General features: G+C 47.4%; 4 protein-coding genes across 4 annotated transcripts; 2 read left to right on the forward strand and 2 right to left on the reverse strand.

Annotated features, from left to right (window-relative positions):
• Positions 1-71: 71 nt before the first annotated feature.
• On the forward strand, positions 72-1766 carry CDV56_102902 (cytochrome P450; the record flags this gene model as incomplete). The annotated part of the gene is made up of 3 exons (XM_026756521.1): positions 72-222; positions 284-709; positions 772-1766. 3 exons carry the CDS (start codon positions 72-74, stop codon positions 1764-1766), a joined length of 1572 nt encoding a protein of 523 aa, XP_026610630.1.
• A 3245-nt stretch (positions 1767-5011) lies between these two features.
• CDV56_103450 (uncharacterized protein) lies at positions 5012-6800 on the reverse strand (the record flags this gene model as incomplete). Its single annotated transcript, XM_026757069.1, has 3 exons — positions 5012-5523; positions 5600-6443; positions 6528-6800. 3 exons carry the CDS (start codon positions 6798-6800, stop codon positions 5012-5014), a joined length of 1629 nt encoding a protein of 542 aa, XP_026610631.1.
• Positions 6801-7217: 417 nt separating this feature from the next.
• On the forward strand, positions 7218-9695 carry CDV56_103684 (uncharacterized protein; the record flags this gene model as incomplete). The annotated part of the gene is made up of 9 exons (XM_026757303.1): positions 7218-8021; positions 8075-8119; positions 8186-8252; positions 8305-8572; positions 8622-8715; positions 8793-8899; positions 8961-9171; positions 9253-9400; positions 9463-9695. 9 exons carry the CDS (start codon positions 7218-7220, stop codon positions 9693-9695), a joined length of 1977 nt encoding a protein of 658 aa, XP_026610632.1.
• A 195-nt stretch (positions 9696-9890) lies between these two features.
• Positions 9891-12465, reverse strand: CDV56_103955 (uncharacterized protein; the record flags this gene model as incomplete). Its single annotated transcript, XM_026757574.1, has 4 exons — positions 9891-11300; positions 11354-11849; positions 11929-12066; positions 12137-12465. 4 exons carry the CDS (start codon positions 12463-12465, stop codon positions 9891-9893), a joined length of 2373 nt encoding a protein of 790 aa, XP_026610633.1.
• Between the last annotated feature and the right edge of the window lie 1640 nt (positions 12466-14105).

A 14105-nucleotide genomic window follows, 5' to 3' on the forward strand; every position in this document is an offset into this window, starting at 1 on the left:
CCCCAGGCCGATGCCCCTGTCGACTTTGTATCTGTTTCATACCCCCGAAAGACAATCCATTGTTACCCATCATGAATGCATTTCTGTCTGTGGCGCTGGACACCGCACTGGGGGGCCCTGTCAACCCATTTTTTGGTGCTTTATGCGCTGCCCTCATCGCCTGGTACTTGGTGACGTATCTCATCTCGCCTCTACGGCGCTTCCCTGGTCCAGTTCTCGCCGGTATGTGAGGTATACCCCCCAGCCCAGTTTGCAACAACCCTAATCAAGGTACTTGTGACAGGATGGACCAATCTCTGGCGAATCTACCACGTCCAGAAGGGGAAAGTCCACCTCGTCACCACCGATCTGCACAAAAAGTACGGTCCCGTTGTTCGAATCGCACCCAATGTTGTGGACTTGGATCTACCCGAGTTGATCCGCACCATCTACAGCACCCGGGGCGACTACCGCAAGACCGAGTTCTATCATGGCAGTAGTGCGAAGAACGACGGCAAGATCATCTACAATCTCTTCAGCGAATGTGACCCGCAGGTGCATGCGCAGCAGAAGCGGCCGATCGCAAAGCATTACTCCATGTCGGGCGTGCTGCCGCTGGAGCCCCATATCGATGAGACTATCAGCCACCTGTGTCAGAGACTGGAGGAGGAGTTTGTTGATGGGCCTAAAGCTGGGAAGCTCTGTGACATTGGCCAATGGCTGCTCTACTGTAAGTAACATCTTAGCAAACCCCTTGGCCTAAACGAGTGCACCTGCTTACCTCGATTGCAGATACCTGGGACGTGGTAGGAAAAGTGACCTTCAGTGAACCAATCGGCTACCTCGAGAAGGGCTGTGATTTCGACCAGACCATCGCTATTTCCGACAAGGCGATGGACTACTTTGCTTTGGTTAGTCAACTGCCCATCCTCGACCACCTTCTCGACAAGAATCCCGTCTACCGGATCGGTCCCCCGTCATTCGGAAACATCACCAACATCTCCATCCAACACCTCGTGGACCGCCTCCAGGGCAAAGATACAGCATACCACGACCCAAGCAAGCCGGACTTCCTAGATAAGTTCATCGAAGCAAAGGCCAAGTTCCCCGATGTGGTCGACGACGCCCAGATCATCTCCTACCTCATGATCAACATGATTGCCGGCGCGGACACCACCGCCATCAGCCTCAACGCGGCGCTGTACTTTGCGCTCAAGAACCCCGCCGTGTGGAGACGGCTGCAGGATGAGATTGCATCCCTCCATTCTGAATCATCCACGGCAATCATGCCATTCAAGGTTGCGCAGGATCTACCTTACCTCAACGCGGTCATCCGTGAGGCTATGCGTATGCACCCCGGTGTCGCCATGTGTCTGGAGCGATACGTCCCTGACCAAGGCCTTACCCTTCCGGGTGGGGAGTATATCCCTGGCGGATGCATCGTCGGCATGAATCCTTACGTCCTCGCCCGCAACACATCCGTTTGGGGTGAGGACGCAGAAGTCTTCCGGCCTGAGCGGTGGCTTCGCGACGCCACCCGCGAGACCGAGGAGGAGTACCAGGAGCGACTCAAGCGGATGAATGCTGCTGACCTGACCTTTGGCGCTGGGAGCCGGGTGTGTATTGGACGGAACCTGGGGATGATGGAGGTTTACAAGGTGATGGCCACACTGGTCTCGAGGTATGAGATCGAATTGGCAGATCCTAAGGGGGAATGGAAGACGCATAATAGCTTTTTTGTCCGTCAAGAAGGGATTGAGGTGAGGCTTCGTCGGCGTAGCACTTAGGCAGCCAGCTTTTATCGTTTAACATTTCTAGTGTCTGCGTTCCATTATGGTTACTGAACAAGATAATGATGTTAGTCATTCATGCAGTCACCTAGGTTTACACAATCATTCACTGTTAAACTTCTATCAGACTCTGGCCATACCAGGTAATCATCACCATACTCTAGCTTAACTCTATTATCCTGAGCCTATGCTACTATTTCACGTAGGAAAAATGTGACAAGGACAGCTGATTACAACGTCTAGAAAAGAATAGCCAGAAGTACCTCATTATTGTACCTAAAGTAGCTTTATTGCCACTAGTAGAGCTAAGATATGTTGCTTTGGCCTAAAAGCCACAACTATGTTAGAAGACGCCAGCACATAATATAGTCTTTATTTCACCACGCAGCATAAACTCCCAATATAACACTGTAGCATATCAGCATGCAGTTATGGAAAGAAAAAAACAGACTACCAGACTAATTTTATCCCCAGGAGGGATCAACCAGGCTCTAAAAGCTCATGCTGTTTCCAGAGATTGCACCTTCAATGCATAGGTCATGGCTTCCCCCTTAACTCTCTTAATCTTCGAGTATCCCAGCCTGGAGCAGTGCCTTATTGTTGACTTGGAGTGTCTTACTTATTATATACCCTTATGACCTGAGCTGCGGAGGATACCAGTGTACTCTATTTCTAAGATATAAAGCCAAGGGGAGTGATTGGTTGGTTGGAATCATATCCTGTGAAACTACCAGTCAAGTTAGTTTTCTGTTTCTTAGAGTAGTCTATGTCCTGGAGAGTTTCTCTTAACAGGAAAAAGTCCTATATGCTAGCTTCTGTCTCATTGAAATCAGGGTTGTTAGTACCATATCCATTAATCTATTTCTACCCACAGCAAATTCTGTGGAGGGCTGGTTACCAGATGGGTCAATCACAGAAGTACTGGTCCACTGGATATGCTGTAGTCAACCAAATCAATAGTATCCGAGCAAGTTTAGTAGCCTACCCAGGCATAGCAACACGTGTGGAGGAAATAATAGACTGTCGTACTGCACAGCAACCATGACTAGGAATAGATTGGCAAGTGTTCTCAAATCAACAGTTCCCCAATATAGCCATTGCATTCCTTTTCTTTTCCTTGATGTATCGAATGTGATACATCTGATTAGAATCAATTGGATATGAGAGGGTCTGGTAGTTCTGACGTGCAAAAGCAGTATTTAGTTCCTTAGTACACTGTCAATCCATGATTGACCTTAGAGCCCAACTCTGAGGACGGAGATGACATCTAGCTTCATGAAAATGAAGACAAGCAAGCTTCCGATGGAGATCACACGGGGTGCCGCACAGACGAAGTCAACGGGTCAGTGGGGTAGGACCCTCGAGGCAATGATATGCATTGTGCTGCAGTATATTCTAAGGACGACCATCTTGGAAGAAGGCCTGATACAATGAGTTTACGTAGGATGCATAATGGTTTGAGCAGGGAGAGCAGCTTTCTGTCCTGAGCTGCACCGCTTCGTTATCTATATGACTCAGCATTTCTGGGACCAACTTGGCCCATTGGGATATGTGATGAGATGGTCTGTAGGTTTGACATGGCAGGGAGTATTAGGGCCCTATGTGTCTAGATTTTTTGCTAAGCGCATCCTTTCAGACTGACTGTTCCTCATCATCTGTACAGACGGTTCGCAAAATGAAGTTCAGCATGTTTTCATCAAGATTGGGCCGCGAAGTTTCTTCTGCCATGGCCTTTGTCCTTCACAGAGCTTCTCATACTCCATTTGTCAAAAAGCAGGTACTGCATATGACGGCAACTATGGCTTGTGGTGTAATGTTTGGGCCAGGGAGCAAGTCTGTGTAGAACAAGTGGCGTTGCACTATGGGCATTCATGCTCATAAGAGAGGAATTTGATGTGTGAGTAGGCTGAGGGGGAGGAAAGTGCAGAGGGGCAACTATGAAGAGACAAAGATTAAGTGATTCGCAGATCCCAGTCTCTTCAACTACACATGGTTAAGTGCTAGGCTGCCTCACCCTTAGCCATAACCACAACTTCCACAAGGCTAGACCTCACATTAAAAAGCTACAAGCTGGCCACCGTGGCAGGGCAGCTAGCTTGATTTATGAAGAGAAAAAAGAAGACAGAAGCAAAAACATATAACAGCATAAGTATGGTGGTGGTCACCAGGCACTGTGTGGGCGGCTTGCCGCCCTATTCAGTCTTCCTTCAGGGCGCTTCAGTGTTCGCCCACTCGAATACTATACACCCGAGCTAGAAGGAAGTCACATTTGCGCAAGTAAGACCAGTAAGCAGCACCACCCCCTTACCCCCTGTAAGCATGAAGATTTTAAGGTCTACGTAATTCTTCTTCTTTCACCAAAGCCATACGCTATTAAGCTACAAATTTACTGCCTACCAAGACTTGGATAATATAGCAGGAAAAGGCGTGTCAACCTTTAATCAGCTAGTTAATCTGGATGACTATAACAACTGTGAAATAAGTCGAGCGGTGCTCCCACACACCGAAGCAAAGTATAATCAAACTCTTCGGATATTTAATAGGTTAGCTATAACAGCTACACGGAGATCGGATACTAACAGGTTATAGATTACTTTCTTTATATCCAACAGCCGTGTCTCCTCCTGATATCCAAACGAATCAAACCTACAAGAGGTTTCTAGAATTTGTGGCTAGAAATATGAAGGGTCAACTTAGAAATAAGCAAACACTGATACAGTAATACTATTAACTATTAATAGGTTCTTGTAGAGACTTTAAGGTTGCACATATTCTACGACAGGATTATAACTTGCCGGATGTGTAGGGCTGTTGATTCAATTGTACTAGGCCAACATGCGGTTTACAACAATCTCGAAGAAAGGAAGAGAATCGGTCCCGTTTCGGTGGTGAAACGAGATGATTCCTTTCTGCCGAAGGCGGTATCCATCCTTCATCGTTCGCCAAAGGAATACATAAGGCCATGGCACATGGTTTTACTGCCGGGCTCTAGCCCGTTACACCCTATTTGCTATGTACAACGCGGCGCCAGTATACTAGGCATTTTACTTGTCATTATAGTTGTTGGTTCTGTAGACATTCTCTTGTCACTCTGTATTTCCCGTTGGGGCCACGAAATGAAGCACACCGACAACATTCCGTGACCAATGGCGACTGGTCACCTCGATGGGATCCAGTCGTGTTTTACTAAGACCTTTCTGGTCATAATGACGGTGACACAGCCTTTATATTATAATTAACCATCATTCTAGAATAACGGCCGCCTTTTCACTTATAATGTGACCTTGTGTGTCACCTTCCAGAAGAAATGGCTGGCTGAGCTCTTTGATCAGACCGAGTCCAGCTGCATTCTCTCGCACTGAATAGGCCTTCATTATCCCATGCACGCAGACCTTGATGTGGCGCTGCCGTCCGTCCTCCGGAACAGGTACGATTGCTCCAACCTCATCTTCCGCCCGCATGGTCTGCGGGTCGTACACATGGCCTGGTTTGAACTGCACGAGTTGATAGCGCGTTCTGTTGTGAGGGTAGCAGCTCGCACGTAGGGTGATGGCATGACGGAATAATATCCGCGTATGGCGCTTGAGGTGAGCGCCCATGTCTTCTGAATGGAGTAAAGGGGCCATCATATTGAAGAACTCAAATTGTATCTGTTCAGTGTAACCAGGAACAAATACTTCTTTAAATTCAGAATTCTTCGTTAGGGTAAGATAAACGGCTGCGCGGTGGTATCTTTCTAGGGTTTCAGGTGAAACTAAGGTTAAATCAAATAATGGTGAGCCAAGTCATTGTTTATAACGCGAAGTTGGTGAAATTAGAGCCTCACATACTGCTTTGTTCTAGAATGCTTTGGTACTGCCTGAGCATTACACCGTCAAAGTGCAGGTCTCCCCATATCTCCGGGGCGTGAAACACGCGCTTCTGTATGAAGCCAAAAGTAAGAGCGCGGAAGGCTGACACAGGGTCTGTAGATAAAAAGTCTTTGCTGATTATGGTTTGCTCGATGAGGAGAATCAGATCTTGGCTTATAGTTTCATCCTTCACGTGATGGCGTCGGATCTTGCAGAGCGAATTTGCTGTATAGACCACATAGTTACTCAATGTATCCATCTCCTTGTATATAAATCCTGTTGACATGACAAAAGCATCGTTGCACGATGGAGGGGGACGGATAAGCTCAACAAACTCAAGGGCACTTGAAAGGCGGCGGCGAAGTCTCTTTATCTCATTCTTCTGGTCAAAAAATTCATCCGCAGAGAATCTAGTGTTGGTGGGATCGCCAGTTGAAGCGTCCTGGGATGCTCTGAGATTGGCTAGTTCCGCCCTGAGACGGTTGTTTTGTCGCTGGAGAGTCTCATTCTCTTTTCGCAACGAGACCGTCTCATGGCTCCTGCAAAGTAACGCCTGTTGTGCCTGGTTGCGGAGATTGATCATCTTCCCTGCGCATCTAGCACAACCATCACACCCGTCCTCTTGCGTGAGCTGGCTTCCACCAGGGTCATGCGTGCTAATTAGCTTGGGGTGCTCAGGGAACTTTCCAGCGGCTACATCAGCATCATTGGACGGGGAATTAGAGACGAAGTCATCCATTTCGTCCGACAGGTCCTCCAGTTCGGTCAACGGCGAGTCACCGGAATCGTAATTGAGGTTGAGAGGCGGGACCATAACGCTGATCTGACAAGGAGTTTTATGGTCAGTGCCATTGCTATATTTTATGCAATCTCATCGACGAAATGGTCAATTCGTGCGACAACATACTGTTTCTCCCTTCTTTTCTTCGTCCTGCGTATTAGCTGACTTGCGGGGTCTTTTCCTCAACTTCCATGCATCTAATTGTGGGATATCTCGCTCGCCTTGTATGAAGCGTGCTGGAGGTTTTATTGTCCGCTTCGCACCGGCAATGATGTGTTCGTCGGTTATTTCTAGAGAGATATTGTGCGTTGGTTTGTGATCTTCTTGCACATAGCAGAATCGGCTGCCGCCGACACCCTTGAAATAATTGGTTCCGGGGATGTCTTGATCGCTGCCCATTTTGCCCCTGATTCAAACGATGGTCGCAAAAGCACTACTTTCTCAAGTAAAATCGAAAAATTGTGAGGCAAAAAAAGCCCATATTATCAATAGGGAGAAATATAGGGGGTGATGGCATCAGGGACGGAGACAACGAGGATCAAGGCGCCCCGATGCGTACAAATCCGAAGTGCGGCCTTCGGCCTGCCTATTTAAGTCAAGGCTTGAAAGAGATCCCCTGCTGACCTGCAGCAGGAGTACACCAATCCCAGTTAGATTTGCAAAAAATTTCAGTCAGGGGCAGTTGCTGCCTACTGGTTGCAGCCTTGCACTCTGCCTCGTGCCCAGCGCTATAAATCACTAATTCTAGTGGTGAGTTCGTGCCGATTTTTTTCGCCGAGTGTGCTCATTATTATACAGCATCAATTTTTGTTTGCTATGGCCCAGCGATCGAATCCACCAAGACGCGTACGGCGCAAACTTGCTCATAAGGATTCCTCGACCAGCACCTCCACGAGCAGAGTATCGGACGAAGATGACGTCCAGCTGCGACACAGTCCACGATACGGGCAAAATCCCCTTACTGCGAAAAAACTTCTACTATGCCTCGATTATGGAACGACCCTAACTTCAATTTCGTATATCACCTTCGACCCAGATGACCCTCCTATAGACGTCCATCCAAGAGGGATCCGATGCATAGCAAACTGGCCGCAGGCCAGTCGATTCGTCAACGCAGCGAGCCCATTTGTGCCTAGCGAAAGCTGGTATCGTGATGGCAAATTTCTGTGGGGCCATGAGGTTCAACATACGCTACGCAATCTATCAGAGAATGATGATGCAGATTCGATGAACTGTATCATTCAGCTTCCGAAACTGTTACTGGATGATGACGGGGAGGGCGTGGACAATGACCGGCTGTCACAGCCGAGGAAGGCACTCCGCAAGGTAGGTAGAACTGCCAAGGACGCCATTAGGGACTATCTCATGAAAGTCTTCAAGCATACCCATGGCCAATTGGGGAAATATGAGGGCTTCAATGATACTTGGGAGGTCGAACTAGTGCTATGCGTGCCATCCAAGTGGTCAACGTATGCGCATCTCACAATGCAGGAAATTATGCTTGACGTAGTGGAGAAGACGGATATGAGAGGGAGGGAGTTTTCTATATTTATCATTGATGAACCTGAAGCTGCAGTAACCTTTGCACTGCGCCACGAAAACATCCGCGAACATATTGAAGTACGTATGGATGTTCTCGCTGTGTCTGCGTTGACGGTACTCACAATCTGCAGAAAGGGTCCAACTTCGTTGTGTGTGATGCTGGAGGTGGTACTGTTGTAAGATCACCTAGATGTTATGCTTTATCACCAGCTGTAGGTGACTGATGGTTCACGTCTCTCTAGGATGCGATCACCTACAAGGTGCGGCAGGAGGATCCCTTCAGAGTCGATGAGATAGCCACCCCAGCCGGTATACCCCCTTCCAATACTTATACTGGGCAACAAATTAACAACAATAACAGGGAAAGACTGCGGTTCAAGCTATATTAACCAGGCTTTTATTGAAGAAACTAGAGAAAGACTGGCACACATCATTGAGCTGGGCAGGGAGCCCAGGTATTCCAAAGAAGCAGTCATTCAAGAAGACCTATTTCGTACCTTCGAGCACGAGTTAAAACGAATCTACGACCCGGCTGACTGGGAGGAGAGAGAGAGTAGAGAGCTTCGCGTTTTCGGACTAAGGGAGGACCCGACGAGGAATTTTGGGAATGGGATGTTTTTCATCACGAAGTAAGACACCCGCAAGTCCTCAGATATCCACCTCCTGACGGAGTTACAGAGAACAAATGGATAACTACTACAGGCGAAGCCTTGAAGGAACCGTGGATTTGATCGTGGAACAGCTGGAGCAACTTAATGGCGAAAAGGTCAAGGTAAAGCTGTCTACTGCCGTCCGACGTCCCTGGACGCACCCTGTTGAAATTAGTCTAGTTGTTGCTAACAGCTGTAGGTCATTCTCCTCCTCGGTGGGTTTTCTGGTTCGCCGGCCCTGAAGCGCTGCCTGAACGACACTTTCGGGCCAGACGACCTTAAAGTCATCCATCTGGATCAGGACATGTAACCCATCCCAGATCCTGTCAACATTTCCCCTGGCCACAAAGCTAATAATTTATTCAAGAGACATGACTACGGCAGTATCTCGGGGCGGTGTTCTTCGTGCCCTAAATAAAGAGGACGGCCCACGCCGCAAGCTCAGGCTGAATCTCGGAGTTTGTCTCAGTGAACAATACGACGAGAGATTCCCGGGTGATTTAGCTGCCCCATGGTTTCATAATCCTCTAAATAGAAAGAGATATGTAAAAGATTGCATGGACTGGGTTATTAGGAAGGTATGTTTGCACCCAGATCGCGCGGGAGACCCAATACTTCTGACGTTCCCTACACTTAGCCCGTCGCTAATGCTCGAATAGGACCGTGTCCTCGCCCAGGGAGAGTCGGCTGAAATTTGTATGCATCGCGCATTTGAACTAGGCCAGGAGATGGCCGCTTATGAGACTATCTATTTTTCGGACCAGCGGGTCTTCCAGCACTACCGCATAGATCACCCTAAGAATCGTGGTGAGTTGAACATAAAAGCCATAACCCATGAGTCCCAATTCGGCGCTAATTTTGGCTGTCAGGCCACCGCAAAGCGGGAGTCGTCGAGGCATCCCTTGAAGTCCTTCGGAGGAGAAACATGCTGAAGGAGAAAATTAACGAGGTAGGCGATGTGTACTATGAAGTCCACTACAGCATCAAACTGGAAGTGAATGGCCGCAATGTCAAGGCAACGATTCATTGCCCTCCAGGACAAGAAGTCCAAGGGGAAGCACAAATTTGCATTGCCGCTGCTTTCAGTCCTGGTACGAATTGAGCGGAACATGCCGACAAGCATTGTCAGGGCCCCCTTTCTTACTGGCTTTTGATTAGTATGAATTTGTATAATAGCCAGCGTGACTTTTCCCCTCACAGTCGCGACATAACAACTACACTGACCCAGAGGTCCGACACTACAAATACCGAAATTTGACCAGAACAGTAAGTTATAATTAGTTATCTTCTTTCCACGCTACTGTAATTTGCGTGGGTTCATTGTCATCGTCGTCGCTAGAGGCTTCGTCAGATGATAAGAGCAGTATTGGGAAGGACGACGAGCCGTGGAGGATAGACCCAGTAGATATGAGCTCTTGCAGCGCTGAAATCCAGGGGTGGAAACTTTCCCTTTTCTTTTCAGTTTCCAGTACCTGGAATGGTCTATCGGACGATTAATGTAGGCCAAATATTCTGCTGGGTCGTGACTAAGACACAGCGGAATGGCACTATAATAGGCGCCCTCATAAGACATTCGATCCACCAAATGTACTGCATCGGCAGCTTCATACGAGCCATCCACGATGTAAAGGCATCGGCGAGGAATTCCGGGCACTTTTTCTTCGCAATCGACTAGTACAGTGCCATTAGAATGGAGAGATAATTGCTCCAGGTGCGGCCACACTTTCGGTCCTTCTGTGTATAGGCTTTGTTTGCTTTGCATATGCGAGTAGCGCAAATAGGAGTCTGGCGACAGACGTCGTCCGATAGTGTGATATTCGATGACCAACGACACCAACTTAAGAACAGAAATTGAGTCGTCGCGTTTGAACCCAAAACACGAGGGTGCAATGGGCCCTGCGCGTTTACGCGAAGTGTTGGTAAGGCACTGCATGGATATTGCGGCAGCCAGAGTGTCGACTATCGATGAACTTTTTAAGAAATTGAGAAATCTCTCCGTCTCGCGGCTAGTATATAGAGGGGCCCTGTTGAAGACGGCTAGCCTCTCGTTTCCCCAAAGCTGCGCTACTGCCCTGCTGGAGATGGCGAGACAAACAAGCTGGCGTACTGGCTGCCAGTCTGATGCAACAAACATCCGGAAAGTGAACCTAACAAAGAAGAAGGGGCTTCTATCTGGCGCGTGGCTGGAAGCAGCGGATCTGGAAGTCCTCGTCCAAGCTTCCTCGATACCATAAAGGGTATCTGGCACCCAGCGCCACGAGTCCTCCAGGAGAGAGGACATTTCGATCATTGTCTCCCGGTATGTTCCCTGAGAGGCAAACGAAAGCCTGAATGGATCCACGTCGTGTTCCGTTATGTACAGAGCCATGAATCTAGACTCGATCACGGAAGCGTCTCTCACAACCCCTTCTGCATGAAAGAGATTCAAGTAGTCTCCGCTGGAAATAACTGACCGTGGTACAGTCTGAGATGGAAAGCCAACGGAGTCATTGGGAAGAGAAGTCAAGACTGTGGAACATCGCTCAATAGTCGACAATATATCAGGGTCAGAATCCGGGATGTATTCCGTGGACAGGCTGCTGAGCTGGGCCAGCAGAGACTGCCGATAGACGTCACGAGCCCAGTCGAATATGTAGTCAATAATCAGAAGAAGCTGCAGCGAGCCATCCTCGCTCGTTAAATCCCCACTCCACAAGCTCACGGTCACCTATCTCGATATCAGAGAGCTGGAAGGCATGATGAGACTTCAATGAAGCTTACCCATTCAATGGAGCCGCACGCGTCTTTGACAAAGCAACCAGCCACGTTCCACCGCTCCCCAGACCACGATAAAAACCAGACTAGTGGCTCGAACGTGCCACAAACACACTCACCAGCCTTCCGTAACTCAAGTTGTAGTCTCAACAGGCGCCGAATGCAAAAGGCTGTTTGCATCTCCACGGCTGCCATGTCCCCGTGCTTGCCAGATTTGGCTTCCATTATCAAGAAAGGAAAGAGCAATCGCTCACCTTCGTCATCAAAAGGGCTCACTTCAATTGTATCCCTGAGGGTTTTGACATTTCCAACATACGCCGTATGCTTGTTTATGGAGTCCAATACCTTCTTCAAGCTACCTGTGTCTCGCAGCCCGTATATTCTGTCTGGTTCTTCTGATACTTGGCCTCTTCTTCGGCCTTCAATAGGTAGAGGTGGGTCATGTTTAATGGTTGCTTGAGCGCGGTCTGAGAACAACATGTTCACCCCGTTCTCGTATCCACTGAGTTTAGCTTAGCTAATTGCAGCTCCCTGCCATCCATACATTCTCAACATCAACTGAAATGCGTAGTTCGACCTACCTGTTGTAACTCCACTGGTCAACACACCGGCATGGCTCACGGCGCCTACGCCTAGCCTCCAAGGACTGAGCAAATGGCTGTGAGGACTGCACCGCGGCTTCGATCTCCGATTTCCAGAGCCTGCTACGACATCTGGGACTAAATGACTCAGACGTATGTCAGACACGGTCGTAAGGTGTCCCTTAAAATTTGTCCCGCCATAGCTTACCAGGTTACTTCAACCGTAAATCTATGGAGAACCTCCGGTTCAATCGAGAATCTCCACCCGGCCTCATTCTTCCTATCCTCCCTGGATATCTGACTTTGCTGGACTAGGCGCGCTGCCCTCTGCTTCGTTTGACGTCGCCAGGGCTTGTCTATCGAGTCAACAGAGACAGTCTCACTAAAGCTCGAATATTTCTGATTCCCGAGCTTCTGAATATCTTCGAATAGCCTGCGGTGGGCATCAGGCCATTGACTGGATGGGGCGGGGCCAAGAAATCGGATGTTAAGCTCTTTGGCGTAATCCCATCGAGCCCTAAATTCCGCTTGATCCATCTTGAAAATTCAATATGCCCAGCAAAAGTCTGGCCTATGTAACTGGAACAGTCCTCGTTTTAAGAGGGAAAATCTCCATGGGATCCCAGGTTGCAATACCCCACACTTTGCAGCACATCTCACTGCGCCACAGTCACCAATATTCTCTGTGAACAGTCAACGGCCCACTGAGCTGATCTTTATATATCAGAACATTCTGGGTCTGGACAATAACTTGAGCTCCTAGTCACTAACCGAGTGCTAGTGGTGACCAGTTCTCGTCACGTTGCATATGTATGCAGCGGCCCTGAGTCACACCGCTTCTTAGTATAGGGGCTCAAGATACGGAGTAACGGAGTACTGCGGGCAGAAAAATTGCAGGTCGAATTGTTGCGGGGTGATGGGAATATTCGCTCATACACGTCAGCACTTCAGGACACGCAACAGGGCCTCAAAACTGGTTCAGGTACAGGAATAAAGAACGGGGCAGCGAGGGCGCTAAACCCAACGAATCTAAAAAGAGAGAAACAAAAACATACAACAGCGGGGATTCGCTGGTGGTCACCCACCCAACTACTAACCGGCCGGCGTGTGGCTTAAGTACGGCTGAGCGGACGGGAAGCCCTGTTTTCCACACCCTATGGTCGTATGTGTGAGATATGAAGCAAGTTCTAATTATATGGCGTTGTTTAAAGACTATTACAGGATTATACTGTTCAAGTGCAATGATATCCTAGTGGATGAATGTCTTTTTGCTAGTGACAACTGACAAGAACCAGAGCTGCAGCTCTGGCTGAAATTAGATCCAGCCCCTCCTGATGCTTACTGCTCAGCGCGAGTAGCTTAGTTATGGCGGACTATTTGTACAAAAAGGACACATCACTTTTTTTACTGTTCACCGCATGTATTACCTACTGCCACTACCTCCATAAATATCAAATGGCATATTGTTGGAAACTGCTTTACTGTCATAAGTTCAGAAATCACTAGTATTTTGCATATAAAGTAAAAAGTAATGAAGGTCTGATTCTGTCTAACTACAGGCTATCTAATATGCCTTTTATACTACTGGAATAGGGGCTATCTAATGATATCTGTATATACTAATATTAGGGGTAAGAGGTTAGATCCTTCTAGAGTAGCAAGATCTAATGCTATAAAGGGAAGATTAAATTAATATAGAAAGAATAAGTAAGAAGGGAAGAATAAGTAAATTATCTAAAATAGATAAATAATAAGTTATATTAATACACCCCCCTAGCTGAGCTGATAGGCAAAGCTATATAAATCTAATAGTATTAAGGCTATTTATAGTGCCTAATTAGGTAATTATATTAAATCTTAGGTATAAAAGGAGGTTATAGCTCCTAGTTTATAGCTCCTAATTAGCTAACTAGGCTAACTATCTTATAGAATTCTTAGTACTTATTATATAGAAGCACCTTTATAAGGCTATTAATAGGTATCTAGGCTATTTCTATCTATTTAATAGAGATATAGCCTATCTAGACCTCCTAGTAAAGCTAATACTAGTATATATTAATATGCTATAGCTTTATATAAATTATAGGTTCTTAATTATAAAGTATGCCTACTATTTACTTATTATTATATAAGATAGATATTTTATACTCTAGGTTAGATCTAATATTAAGAAATAG

This window comes from Aspergillus thermomutatus (genome assembly GCF_002237265.1).
Source record: "Aspergillus thermomutatus strain HMR AF 39 chromosome Unknown NODE_294, whole genome shotgun sequence".
In the NCBI taxonomy this organism is placed as follows: domain Eukaryota; kingdom Fungi; phylum Ascomycota; class Eurotiomycetes; order Eurotiales; family Aspergillaceae; genus Aspergillus; species Aspergillus thermomutatus.